A 13,503-nucleotide genomic window follows, 5' to 3' on the forward strand; every position below is an offset into this window, starting at 1 on the left:
CAGCCCATTGCCTCCTATATAATGCCCCAGACATTTCAGAAATGCATAAAAAATTTGGTGGAGGGATACCCCCCCTTCTTTACTACCATCACCCCCCCCCCCCCCCCCCTTCTCTCTCTCCCGAACATTTTCTAAGGCTCTTCCAGACTCCTTTTTGTGCGTATGTGTGTGTTGGTCGTAATCCTATTTTCCTTCCGCTGGCTTTTCCTTGCTCTCCACCGGCTTTTTCTAGCCCTCCACCGTCGCCTTCTCACCTCTCAGACATTACCGACGTCGCTACACAACGCCCCTGGGTGACCCCGGTAGCATTGTTGACAGTGGCGGAAGATGAGCTCCAAAGCCGCGTACACACCGCTCATGGCTCCACAATATCACAAAGTTCAAACCTTGATTCCGAAGCAAGATTTTGGCCTCAAATAACTCCTTCCCAAAGTTAAGAAACGTCACTTTGTCATCACCAATTACTTTTACAAACGACAATCTCGCGACGAGAAAGTTCAGACTATTTAAAGCCTGCCTGGGGACAATCTAGACAGGCACAGATCCTAATGCTGTGTAGGGATGCAGGGACACGTGGGCGCGACGTCGTCAGTGCGGCCGTTTAATCAACCGACCCAACGGTGTTGCTGGCGCGTGCTCCGATGAAACTCGCTACGAGTTTGTGTTTCAAAATCTCGCTGGAATTTGAGCACAGAGATAGTTTGGATGATTGAAATCTCGTCCTGCGTGACGCCGTCGTCACGAGAGTCCAATCAGCATGGTCTGCGAACTTCGGCCCCAACTACGTGTTTGACGAGTTTAGCGACCCTGGCTGTGGAACACATTCCGAAGCATGGGACCTGCAATGGCAGACGCCGTTGCGGACGTCCGCGGCCCAGTAACTGCATATTACGCCTGGGTGGTAACAGGTGGAGACGTCTATGCCTTGGGAAATTCTCAGGGGGGAGAACTGGATTTTGCTTGCAGACGAACACTTGAGGAGGAACTTCACCCAAATTCTTGGGACAACAATAAAAAAACTTTAGGGCAAGGGGGTTAGGTTAATTGAAATTTTTGCCTACTTTAAACAGATATGAAGTTAGTTTTCACATCAATGTGGGGCCATGCTTGCAATACTACAGCAGTACTGTCCACCCTTTCCAATCAGTAACAGAAGTAATGTAGGCGTTTTCAATGCAAGCTTTAATTTGTTCCAGTGGCTCTCCCACTACTTTACAACCGATAAAAGTAGCCATGTGCGAATAGCAGATTTTGAGTTCGAAGCGAATGGTGGTTTGGCCGAATATTTTTTTAATGACAATGAATACATTGGGCGCACGCACGCACTATCCCGCTTTAAAAGTGTGCTTTTCTCCCAAGCACGCAATTGCGATATTCCTGTTTTTCCGAGTGTAAATCGCAGCGGGTTACCCCGTTGAGTGCGCTTCTTACGGAGAACCAATGCACTGCAGAGAAGGAACAACCGCGGAGGTCGCTTCCGCCGGTGTTGCTTCTCCGCAGCGCACCCGCACACGGTAAAAAGCGCGCTCAATGGGGCTAAACCAATACGATCAACACTATAAAAATTAGAGTATTACAATTCATTTCTAAGCGAATATCTAAAAGATTATGCTCCAAAAGTACTAATCGGAATTTCGATTATTCACACAACACTAGCGAAATGTATAGAACAAAAAGAGGCAGCTGGTATTTTGGACAGAAAATTGGTTAATTAATCAATGAAATGACTGCACGAAAGGTACTTGCCAACAATGTTTTCAATAGACGCCAACAGATGAAAACAAAAATAAGTGTGTGCACTCAATATACAAGATAGGCAGCCATCCACCTTTTCCCAAATACGTGCTACCACCTATGTGGACATCTGGGTTCGAGATTGAGTGGCTACAACACAATGCATTCGTAAGTCTTGTCCGACTCATTTGACCGCAGTATTTGGGTACCTTCGTAGCATATCCAAGATTTCTAGCCACATATCTTTGGGGTGATCAAATCTGGTTTGTGTTTGAGGTGGACCGCTGAGTCGTCGCACTTCAACAGTGCGAGCCCCTTTAAGTGCCACAACATACCTTTAAACAAACCCTACATTGCTGCGACAAATGTTCAAGCTGCTCGCCTTACAAGAGAAACGCTGTTACGATAGAAGGTGAGAGCCGACATGTTACGGGTGAAAACTATCTAATGTTATAAAATAAATGACAAAGCATTCAATTAAAAAACATAGGCTCACGGAGTGACGACGCCATGATTGTTGTTTGTTTATTTCAGATACCTGAGCACCAGTGGCGTTGCAGGGGTTGTTGCTTCATTCTTTCCACACGATCAAAGGTGTCTTTCTCCTTTTCTTTTCATCAATATACTCGCGTGTGCCTCCTCACATTAACGTTTGAGGAGGCTGAACAGCTTGGTTTCAAACGAATTGGCTCAAGCAAAAAGAAAAAAGCAACATACAAGATGGTGGATCTGCTTTGGTAGTAGGCAATCTCGAACCCAGGAGTCGTGCACTGCGTGCATGCGTACTAGACATTTCGGAAAAAGGTCCATTCTTACTTGACAGCATCAGAAACATGGCCAGAACCTTCCACAGTCTTGGAGCCCCATCTCTGTTCTTCCTCCGTCACGTCATTCTGTCACGCAACATGTAACGATTGTCTAAGCTTGCCCATACTGTCAAAAAGAACACCTAGTTTTTTTTTCGTTTTTCGATTACAGCTTTTGGTTTCAACCATTATGTTTACCAGAAAAAATTTTCAGCTTGAGTTCAACAATGTTCCAATAGAAAGTTCAAAAAAAAAAAAATCTACCAACTAAAAGGCAACTGTAAAACAAAGCACAACTTAGTGCTTCACATGCTAGACATTAAGAAAAGAAAAAAAAAAAGGGGAAGGTTGTACAGTGAAATACCAGGAGAACAAACTTCAAGAGACCTCAAGAACAAGTTTGCTTAAAGGCCGATGAGCAGCCAGAAAGCAGACATTCCCCCATTTCCTCCTCCTTTTTCCAAAAAAAATCTCGGAGACCCGCTACTGTGGGGAGAGGAGGAGAGACGAGTGCAAAAGGTAACGGAGAGAAAGAAACAGGGAACCGGTTTTCTTTACGGCAGAAGACAATTCTGGAGGTTGGCCTTTAAGTGAAACTACACTGAACTGAAGGCAGTGGACACAATGGGATTTTGCTAGAGGATTTTACAAAAGGTTGTTCATCCAAATAGTACATTCAGCCAGAGTCGGTTCAAGTGGTATTTCACCATATTTGGTCGATTTCTGTTATTAACATTGGCTTTGAATTACAACACATCCCAAGGCAACAACTTCTGAACGCAATTGTATGTGTCTCCAAGTAAGGAAACAGAGGCCCTGATAATTTTAATTGCAGAGATGTAACTTATAGGGAGGAAAGGTAAGTGTTCCTTCACTCAACTACTGTTTGCAAATAGAAAGACAGAAATGCTTTGCCATGTCTACCTTCGCTCCGTCGGCTTTTCCCCGTCAGCTAGTTTTGACGCATAACGGTGAGATTCGACTCAGCATAAAAAAACTTTCCTTTTCCACTCTTCCTGTTTTATTCAGCGAGCAACTTTGTAAAGGAAGAAAATGACGCTTTTTATAACTTGTTCTGCATCGGTGCCAAATGACAAATGCCAGCGGGTTTTCAGTGAACTAGGTTCGAGTACTCGTCACAAGCGAGGAATTTATGAAAAAACAGTTAGGGCGCAGGCGAGCTGGTGTAGGTTTACCATTTTTTTAGACCACCTGAGACTGGGTGGAAGAAACACGACGACGTCTCAAACACAGCCGACCACTTTATTCAGTGCTCCCTCCTTTTATACATCCTGAACCCAACATCGTCACCAGAAAGGACACACTCCAAACAATGGCACCGAGGGAACACGGGACACGCTTTAACCTCGCAACTACGCTTGTCTAAAAAAAAATGAATTACTTGGTATTAACAAAAGGTACACATATCAAAACATTGGCCAAAGGAACCTTCTTTGACCTTGCAGCCACTCTTATCTTTACAAAAAACGAACAAGCGAACCACACGGAACCGACTGCAGTTCGAACCCATCAACCTGTTACACCTCTTTTTTTTTTTTTTTTCCTCCCTTTACGTATGAATATAAATGGAGCAAGATCATGACAAAGGGCCTACCTCTCGCGAAAACACAAGACCTGTTCATTTCATACTCGCAGAAAAGCTTTCGCCCTATCACTAAGAAGCATAAACGCAGGGCTTATGCAATTGCCGATCGAACTCATTTTTACTGTTTCTTTTACAACCCTTTTCACGTCGTTGACCTCTTTGCATAGTACCGTGGTACCGGACTACTCGGCTGAGCAGTTTCTGCATTCTTGTACATCTGTCACAATTTCGAAATAAGGCACTTTTATCTTTACGTTTCTTTTGTGCTCAGTTAGACGACCGTTCAAGCATCTTGAGGTCTGCCCTATATACCCAAAACCGCAAGTCATCGGTATGTCGTAAACGACACCAGTTTCACAAAGCACAGGTTTTTCCCTTTTGACCCTTTTGATACCCTTTTTTCTCTCTTTGGAACGGGGTGAGGTTGACCAACTTAAAGTCCAAGCTGAAGACCACATTAACGCCAAATTTTTTTGCACACGCTTTAACATTGTGTGACACGGTGTGAAAATAAGGCATCACTGCGATCCTATTTCTCGATTTGTCCTCCGCCTTTTCCTTTTCCTGGTTCATTAAGGCCACTTGCCTTCCAATGAAATCTTCCTCGTAGCCTGCGTTAATCAACCGCTGCCACTGCCCTCTGACTGCCTTAGCCATGAAATGAACACAAGACCTGTTCAGAGCATTGGTGAACAACAATCTAACGACACTCGCCTTTAACGTCTTAGAGTGGCAACCCCTTTTTGGGAGTACTGGTTTCGGGGCATCTTTTCCATACTCCCAGCATAGGGTTTCACCCACATGAAGTTTTAGGTCCAAAATCTTTAACATATCATTCGTTGGTTTTTCCACTGTGAACTTCAGTTGAGGAGCTGATGACACTATTAGTGACTCTAGCTTCTCCGCAATTCCACTCTGAAAGGTGCACACCACAATGTCGTCAACATATCTCATGACTATACAGCTGCCCCGACGGCATTTTTCCTAGTCCTTCTACCACGGCAGAATCAAGAGAGTTCAGGTATATCTCCGCCAAAGCTGGTGCCACCGATGAACCTATGCACACTCCATCTTTCTGCCCAAATTTTTGTCCATTGTATTCAACCACCGTTGAACGGAGATACAAATCCAACACCGTCAGGAAACAATCTACCAAAATGCCCGAACCTTACTGGAATTTCACGAGATTCTCCAACGAATAATAAAGGTCTTTTATGTGCATAGAAAATATCGAGCACTTCCTGCAATGATGAACCTCAAGGATGTCAATAAATTTGTTCGAGTTTCTCAGTGAGAGTGTATCTTCAAGCTTAACATACTCTAACCCTTGTTGTAGGAATTTAGGCACCACTTTCTGCCAAGTCCCGTTCTCGTTTATCGTTGTGTGGAAAGGAAGCTCAGGTTTATGGTCTTTTAGAAAAAATTTCAGGCTCAATGTTGAGTGCTTTGAGCTCAATATCCTCTCTGCCATCCCTTCAAACTCCTCTTCTCTAAGAATCCCACAAATTTCTTTTCTCACCTTTCCCACATTCCTGGCCTATTCCACAATCAGGGAATCCAACGCCTCCTTTGCTTTCTTCTGGAAAACCGACTTGGGTAAGATTGCAAACTTCCCAGTTTTGTCCGTCTGGAACACATCTAGCGATTTACATTCCGACTCGTTTTATACCGCTTCCGCTTTACCGTGTCCCCTTGGTGCCATTGTTTGGAGTGTGTTCTTTCTGGTGACGATTTTGGGTTCAGGATGTATAAAAGGAGGGAGCACTGAATAAAGTGGTTAGCTGTGTTTGAGACGTCGTCGTGTTTCTTCTTCCACCCAGTCTCAGGTGGTCTAAAAAATGGTAAAGGAATTTATATTGAACATATACAAGACGAAAGATCACAAGGATAAAAATCGTGACACCCATTACACAAGAGAAAAAAAAAAGAAAAAAAAAACCTTTCCACTGTCAAAATAATGACAAGAAAATAGATAGGTCACTACGAAGCAGAGCTGTGCTGTAATCACGACACACACTATGCCGGCTATCTGGGCAGCTAGAGATTCGAAAGCCGCACCTTTTCCGCCCTTACGTAATGCCTAAAAGAAGAGGCAAGCTATCAAAGAGACGAAAGAAATGACAGCCGACAAAAGCCGCTCACGCGAAAACATCGCGGTGGCACGTCGGCACTACGTCGGATATGTCACGCAGAAACAATCGTGACGCTTCTCTTTATTTTTTCTCGCGCAATACTAAAGCTTATTTGCACGTTTCCAAAGGCGATAGCTATTACGGGCTCGAGTTTTGTGCCGAACTCGGCGAAAACAACAACCGGCTTGATGGTGGCGAAAACTCACCACGAAATCAGGGTCGGTTTCCCAGTCGTCATCTCCCTGGCCCGGCTGGGACTGGAGGCGGAAATCGCTGGACACAGCCGCTTTCCAAGTCGACATTCTAGAAGTCGATTTCGATTCTCATCAGCAACGGACGCTCGATACCTTAGTCCCGAGCACGAAACTCTTTTTTTCGTATACTTGCAGGTCTCGACGAACGCTCTGCGATAATGCGACACAGTCGACACACCTTCCGTCGGTTCAATGACGCACCCGCTCTTCCGATGTTTACTGGTTTGACGTCCCCTCGATCTGCCGAATACCCCGACGACAAGGCAACAGCAGCTTGAGAAGAGTGTGTGAATGATAATCAAAGCTTACGCGGCTTACGTTGGAAACGATGAAGCTACCTCTTTAGAGCCTCCGATGCCTCAACGGGCCGCAATCTGACAATCTACCGAAAACACAAGCTTTCGAGGCAAGTCCACGACGGAAGTGGCGTTGCGAACTGCGCGTTCAAGATTTCCGGTTCTGCTTGTCCTGCCGTTTGAGAAAATGTAAACAATGAATTTACCAAAAATAAGCCATATGAATCGATTTCGTTTGCTTCGAAGCAAACTTCTATGCAGGTCTGATTAAGCGTAAACCGCGGTTAATTAAACCTACATAAAAAGATAACGTTGATAAAAGATTTGTTTGTCCTCTGTTCTCTAATAACCACTCATCTCCTCCTTGGTTATGGTTATAATCATAAAGTTATTATAATGTATCGTTATAATAATAAAATGGTCCAGTTTTCGATTTTGTCGATTGACCACTAACGCCACTAGCCACTACAGGTATGACTAGTTGACTACAGGCTACATGGGCTACATCATGAAAGGAAAAGGAAGTTTGCACTAGAGCACTATATAGCTCCTACGGAGCAGAGTAGCGCAATCCTTTGAACCCCGTGTTTTGCCGACAACATGGCCGACAGAGCGGCTCGGCGCGAGTACAGAGGCTAGAAAGGGTTTCCTAGTGTCGTCAACGCGGCCGAGGAGCGGCAATATTTTGCGATGACGCGGGCAGGTGGCGCTGCTGCCTGCAGGCGCGCTGTCGCTTGGCGGTAGGCGCGCGGTTTTCAACGGGAGACGCGTCTCCGGATGTAAATGTGTGGCTGTTGTAGCGCTCGCTATCGTTTAATCTTCACGCACGCATATATATATATAAAGACCACTTCTCTACGAGTCTTGCAAAACCTCTCCGCTTCGGCGGGCGTTCTCCGCAGCGCGCTTGAGACAGACCGCGCGGAGCGGTGCGGTAAAAAGAGAAGCGCTTGAGTGTAGTTTCATCTGCTGCACGCGCTCGCGCCTTTTATGTAAGAAAGGTTGGAAGTAAATCGCTAAAATGAGATGATGACGAGAGTGTGTGCAACATGACATTTATTTTTATTTTACTGATCGACCGTTGCAGACGCCAGCAAGCGCAGCGCGTGTAACAAACAACCCCTTCATCTCCTCATTGCTCGGGAAACGAATTAAAGGTATATTCGCGCAAGCAAAGGAAAAGAGCATACAAACTTGCGAATTATCCACAAAAAACATCACAAAGCTAAATGTCTATTCCAGGTCTTTGTTCGCGAAAAATTTATTTTGTGTGCTCTGCCTCTCCAGTACCGCAGTCCGGTCCTCACCGGCATCGCCTCATTTTGAGCAATTTTTGCTTCTCCCTTTGGGAATCTCGATCCTTGTTAACAGCCTTAGCAAAGAAATGCATCCTGGTCAGAGCATAGAATTTGATGACATTTGCTGTGACCAAGCGCCCATGCTCACTGCAGCCAACCTCCTGCAGTGCATGCCCCCGAAGGAAGCGCAGGAAACAGATCATGCTCTTAGCATGGAGCTTGTTTCTGGTAAAGAAAACAGGGAAGGCGTTTTCCAGTCTGGTTACCAGTGCCTCCAGTGGTTTCGAAGGGTACAGCAAACCCCCATGATCGAATTCTCTCGTCAATGAGGCGTTGCCATTGCACTCAGCCTGCAGGGGCAGGACACTCAAGCAAGATGCACATTCTGGGCACGGGAGTTTTTTGAGGGACTTGCGGACAACGTAACCCGCTACGTAATATATCAGCCGACTGTCACTTCTTTTCTCGACACAGACGTGGTGGTCAATCAGGCTACTGTGCTCTTTTAGCACAACTGCGGCATGAGCCAGACTTCCCTCGTCCAACAGTTCATCAACGAGTGCTGCTACACGAGCAGCCTTTTCTTTTCCAGCATCAGATGGCTGCAAAAGTGCAGTTACAAGCTCAGCTGGCGAGTTTCCATTCTTTGGTGGTCTTGCAAGGCTGTAGAAAGTTAGGTTGTTAATAATGACCAAAAACTGCTCAGGGGAGGGGTGGTCATTACATCCAAAGGATTGTCGCACAATCCCAAAGATGTTTTCTAGTTTATCTTGACTAAGGTTTGCAGTCAACAAGTACTTGTAGTGCACTGAGGTAATCAGATAGTCCAGAAGTGACAGTGTGCTCTGTAGAGTCACACGGAGTCCAAGGGCAGTCCCTGCGCTTAGGAATCCACCACCGTGTTGGGCAGCATACTCTTCCCATTCACTTAAAGGGGCCCTGCAATCATATTTAAGCGTCTACCTTTTATGCGGTTTCCACGTCTCTTGGGGTTCGGGCAAGCCAGCGGGCACGGAAAGAGTAGCTAAATATCAGTGCGTCATATTTTAACTGGACGACGCGGAAACCTCCTCCACCGACGAGGGCGGCCCGCGGTACCGAAAGCGCGCAAAATGTGACGTCTTTGGTCCTGGGCTTACTACTGGTCAGAGCCACTAAAAACTTCTTTTTGGTCGAAATACTAAATATAAGCGGCGCGAACCGTTTCAATTATCTATGAAAGTAGTTTTTGTTCACTATTAGAGATGAAAAAAAAGAAAGAAATGCAGTTTATAAAGTACGGAAACAAGGAATGACCCGTCAACATACCCGCCGCCAAGCGGTGAAAAAGGCGGCGCATACTAGAAAGGAGTAGTGGGATAAGGCGCCGACACAGAAAAATCCCGGGTGTACGCGGTGGCGCTGCAGTCGTCTGGACAGGAGGATCCGACCGGCTCCGAGCGTTCCGAAGGCCTTCGGCGAGAGGCTTTGTCTTGCGGTTTGGCCGTTTCGCGGTATGGCAGCGCGAAGTGGCTCCCATTCTGAACTGATCTTTACCCCGTGTTTGCTGTCGTTTGTGGCCAATGAAGTGTCATGCCGAATTAGTGTTTAATCGCGCAGCAAACGCAATGAAAGCCGCTTTGGTTGCCCGCTGCATACAGCCTATCCAGAACATGCTTTAGTGGCGCCCTCTGGCGCCGTCGACACGGAGTGCGGTGGCTGTGAGCGCTCGATGAGCTCACTATTCCTCCTCTAGTTCACGGCCACTCAAGCCGGGACCTACGACGTCATGGAGGAGGTTATTTTTTGCTTGTTTTTGTAATTCTAAATTGCCTATAACTTTTAAAATAAAGCGAATTTCGCGAAAAGAAAAGTTTCACTAAGTTACTACGTTCAGTGCGCTCAGGTTCGGTGCAAATTAAAAAAACACTAAAAAGTCCTTGCAGGGCCCCTTTAAGAAGGCAATGAACTTCTTCAAAAACCGGGCACTTCCTGACTGGGCTCGAAGGCCCTTAGACGGGACCCTGGATGACATCACGAAAATCAACATCTCCATCAGCTTCACAAACTGCTCTGTTGGCTCCGTTGATCTGAACCTTCTTTCCAAGTCACCTTTATAAAAGAAAAGCCCTTTCAACACCTCTTGACTGAACAGTTGAAAAGCCAAATTCACACGCATTTTTTCAAACGCGTTCGGTTGCACATGTGCCTGTGTTATGTGTGGCATCACTTTCAGTGTCAATGCTTCCTTGTCCCTTTTCCATGCCTCTTTGATGACATCAACATGAGCATGACCACATGGAATCTGTACGCCTTTTGAGACAAAAGTATTCCGCACGCATTTGATCAGATGAGGAAAATCAGAGATGAAGTGTAGGCTCCTTGCTGTGTCGACAGGATGGGGAACCTTGCAGGTGATTTCCTTAGACGAAGCTGCACAAGTAAGGAATATCTGTGAATAACAGGAGATAAGCAAGAAAAGCCTTTCACTGTGATTCTGGGACGGAAATTATCCACCTTTGATGCCGAGCAGCTTCCAGAGACAGCGATTCCAGGGAGCACCATCACTTGTCCAGAAATCGACGAAGAGGTTGGAATTTTCAGCCAGTATCGTAGCCTCCAGGAGAATCTTCGAGAGGACAGGCGCCTTTACATTGCCTCTGGAAGCAAAGACTCCGAGGATTTGTGTCCACTTTCCTGCAAAAATAAGATGTTTCACTGTGAGAAATATCAAAATGTAAATCACGGCTTAGGCATCACTGAAGTAAATATATGTTGTAAATGACATCACAAACTTCACTAGGTGGACTAGGCTCTAGGATGTACAACAACCAAAAAAGGCGTACAATTGTATTGCCGTCACGACATACTATTTTAAATTAACTTGCCTTTAAAGGGTTGAAATACTACAACGAGGCCGTGGTCACTCAGTGCTGTCTCGTTGCTATCCTCCATGAAAGGACCGAGGTCAACGAAGCCACTCAGTTCGCCAGATGCCGTCACATTGATGTTCTCGGAGAGCTTAATCTCGTCATACACAAGACCACCATGGCGGCTGAACTCGTCCATGTCTCGTGTTTTCTTTTCCAAAGCTGAAAACACACTAGTGTTGAAACCAAACGTGCTTTTAAATCCCTGCATGTGTTTGTCCAGGCATGATTTGCTCGGCAAGGCAAGAATCTTGTGTCTTCTAACATACTCGTAGAGTTGGGGGCTTCTCATGCGCATCAAAATGCACTCCAGGACCCACTGCATGTCGTACGCCATGCCTCGGCTTGATTTTCTGGATGCCGCCTCAAAACAGGTTCTTACAGCAAGACGCTGCTTTGGTGGGAGGCTCCTGATTTTCTCCTCCAAAACTGAGCTGGAAATTGTTTCCGTGACTGTTCGAAGCTTTGCAACACTTTCGTGGGCTTTTTCTAGCCTTTTTTTCGCCCGGAACAGCTGAAGGGACTTCCTGGCAATCCGTTGCTGAAATGTCGTTCGACGTTTCTTCTTGAGCCTGTACGTCTGGTTTTGGATGAGCTTTTTTGTGTATTTGCATCGTAAACAAGCTCTCCCGTCAGGTGTTGTCACACAGCAGTTTTTTGCGAAGTGCATGGAACCAAACTGGACACACTGACCAGCTGCCACTGGCTCAATTTCACAGCCTGGGCAAAGAAGCAATTGCTCGGCCTTTTTCAATGCCCCAAGGGCGTCATCTCGTCTACTTACACAAATTTCTTCGACTTTGATGCCTCGGCAATATATGGCGCAAAGGTATGCGCTCCCCTGTGCAGCGGTGGCTTCGGCGCATGCCGAGAACGTAACGTGCTTTATGACACGCACATCGTCTGATTCCATCCTGGCGTGCCATCCAAAGCACAATGCCGTTGGATCGTTCGATAAAATGATTCTGCTGCAATACATCGAGGGTGGCAGAATGTCGCTGAACGGGTGCGTCTCCGGCGCTGGTTCTGTACAGGCATTTCCAGGATCACAGTCATGCGTGGATCCGCTTGCAGCCCTGCGTTTCACTGGTGGGGTACCACGGTCAGCGAGGTTCCTTTCTTTCCTCTTTTTGGGGACAGGCTTTGTCAGATACGAGGGGGCGTCGGGGAATATCGTAGGGACGGCGTCGTCGGTGAGCACTGGACGTTCGCGGTCCAGCTCGACGAGCTCTCCATTGATGACGTGCTTGAAAGTTTTTTCTATGTAGCGTTCATCAAAGTGACGGGAACACACGACACAGGTTTCGTCGAGAACTTTGTCTTCTCGCTTGATGTTCCTCGCCCATTCTTGCCGACGAAGGGGGTCGACTGGAGCCCGGAACAACGATACTTTTTCTGCAGCCGATTTGTAGCCGCCTTCGCACAACGGCACGAAGCAGGTCCTACCTTTCTTCGCCGGCATGATCAGATGCATCCAACACACTGACGCATGACACACCGTTGGTCTTTCGCTGTGCACCGCGATGTAATCCACAGATCCGCACAAACAACAAAGGAAGACCCTCGGACGGCTCGGTTCTGTCACACGGAAAAATGTGCTTCAGCCATTTTCGCCCGGGCCGCCAACGGGGAGAATAGCGCTGGATGGATGGATGGATGTTACTGGCTATACCCTTTGTAGCGGGTGGTAGCTTGCGCCACCTAGCCTAAGTCTAAGAAAGACAAACATTTGATTTGATTTCCCGCGCCCTTCTAAGCCAATTTTCTACCCCCTAACTATCACCAGGTAGTGTGGGATATCACCAGGATGACCTTTGGGGGATCGGGCAAAAATCACCCCCCGCCTCTTCCCCCCGGCGAGGGAGTCGCCAATTTTCCTCTGGTCAGACCTTGTCGGCGTTACCCCCGCACCGGACCCACTGGGAGACAGGGTTGAGACTTTGGGCCGGAGCCACGCGGGAGGGAGTCCCAATTTTCCTCTGTCCCGCCTGTCCCCAGCTGTGCTAGTTAGTTCTGTATCATTCAATTTTCCCTAGATAATTTCCACCAATCTTCTAATCGCCTCTTTGTGACTGCAATCCTCTTCTCCTCCGTCCCTCCATCGTCGCCAGCAAACCCCAGGGCCCCGGCCAGATCTGTTACCCCTTCAGGGAGTGCAGGACGAAGCCCCGTGCACTTTAATACCAAGTGCTCAAGTGTCTCACTCTCATTATGGCAAGCAGCACATAATGTGTCTATCTCCTGAAATTTAGCCCTATACGTCCTCGTCCTCAAAGCCCCCGTTCTCGCCTCGAACAGCAAAGAACTTCCTATTGAGTTGTCAAACACATTTTCCTTTCTTATGTCCTGCTTTCGTGACCTGTACACTGTTAGAGCTGATTTATCCTGCATTCTTTCTTCCCACATTTTCCTCTCTGCCTCTTTCACCCCTTTTTTCACTGAAGTAGTCTGTTCAGCCCCATCACCAG

General features: G+C 46.8%; 1 protein-coding gene across 1 annotated transcript in view; it reads right to left on the reverse strand.

Moving 5' to 3' along the window:
* Positions 1–6,882, reverse strand: part of LOC8023195 (src substrate cortactin) — a 28,331-nt gene extending 21,449 nt beyond the window's left edge. The window contains 4 exon segments of the mRNA XM_029969616.2: positions 2,551–2,627; positions 6,485–6,581; positions 6,662–6,772; positions 6,851–6,882. Of these exon segments, the coding sequence (XP_029825476.2) occupies positions 2,551–2,627; positions 6,485–6,580 (173 nt within the window). The 5' untranslated portion in view covers position 6,581; positions 6,662–6,772; positions 6,851–6,882.
* Between the last annotated feature and the right edge of the window lie 6,621 nt (positions 6,883–13,503).

This window comes from Ixodes scapularis, unplaced genomic scaffold (assembly GCF_016920785.2).
Source record: "Ixodes scapularis isolate PalLabHiFi unplaced genomic scaffold, ASM1692078v2 PGA_scaffold4__175_contigs__length_147842914, whole genome shotgun sequence".
Lineage (NCBI taxonomy): Eukaryota > Metazoa > Arthropoda > Arachnida > Ixodida > Ixodidae > Ixodes > Ixodes scapularis.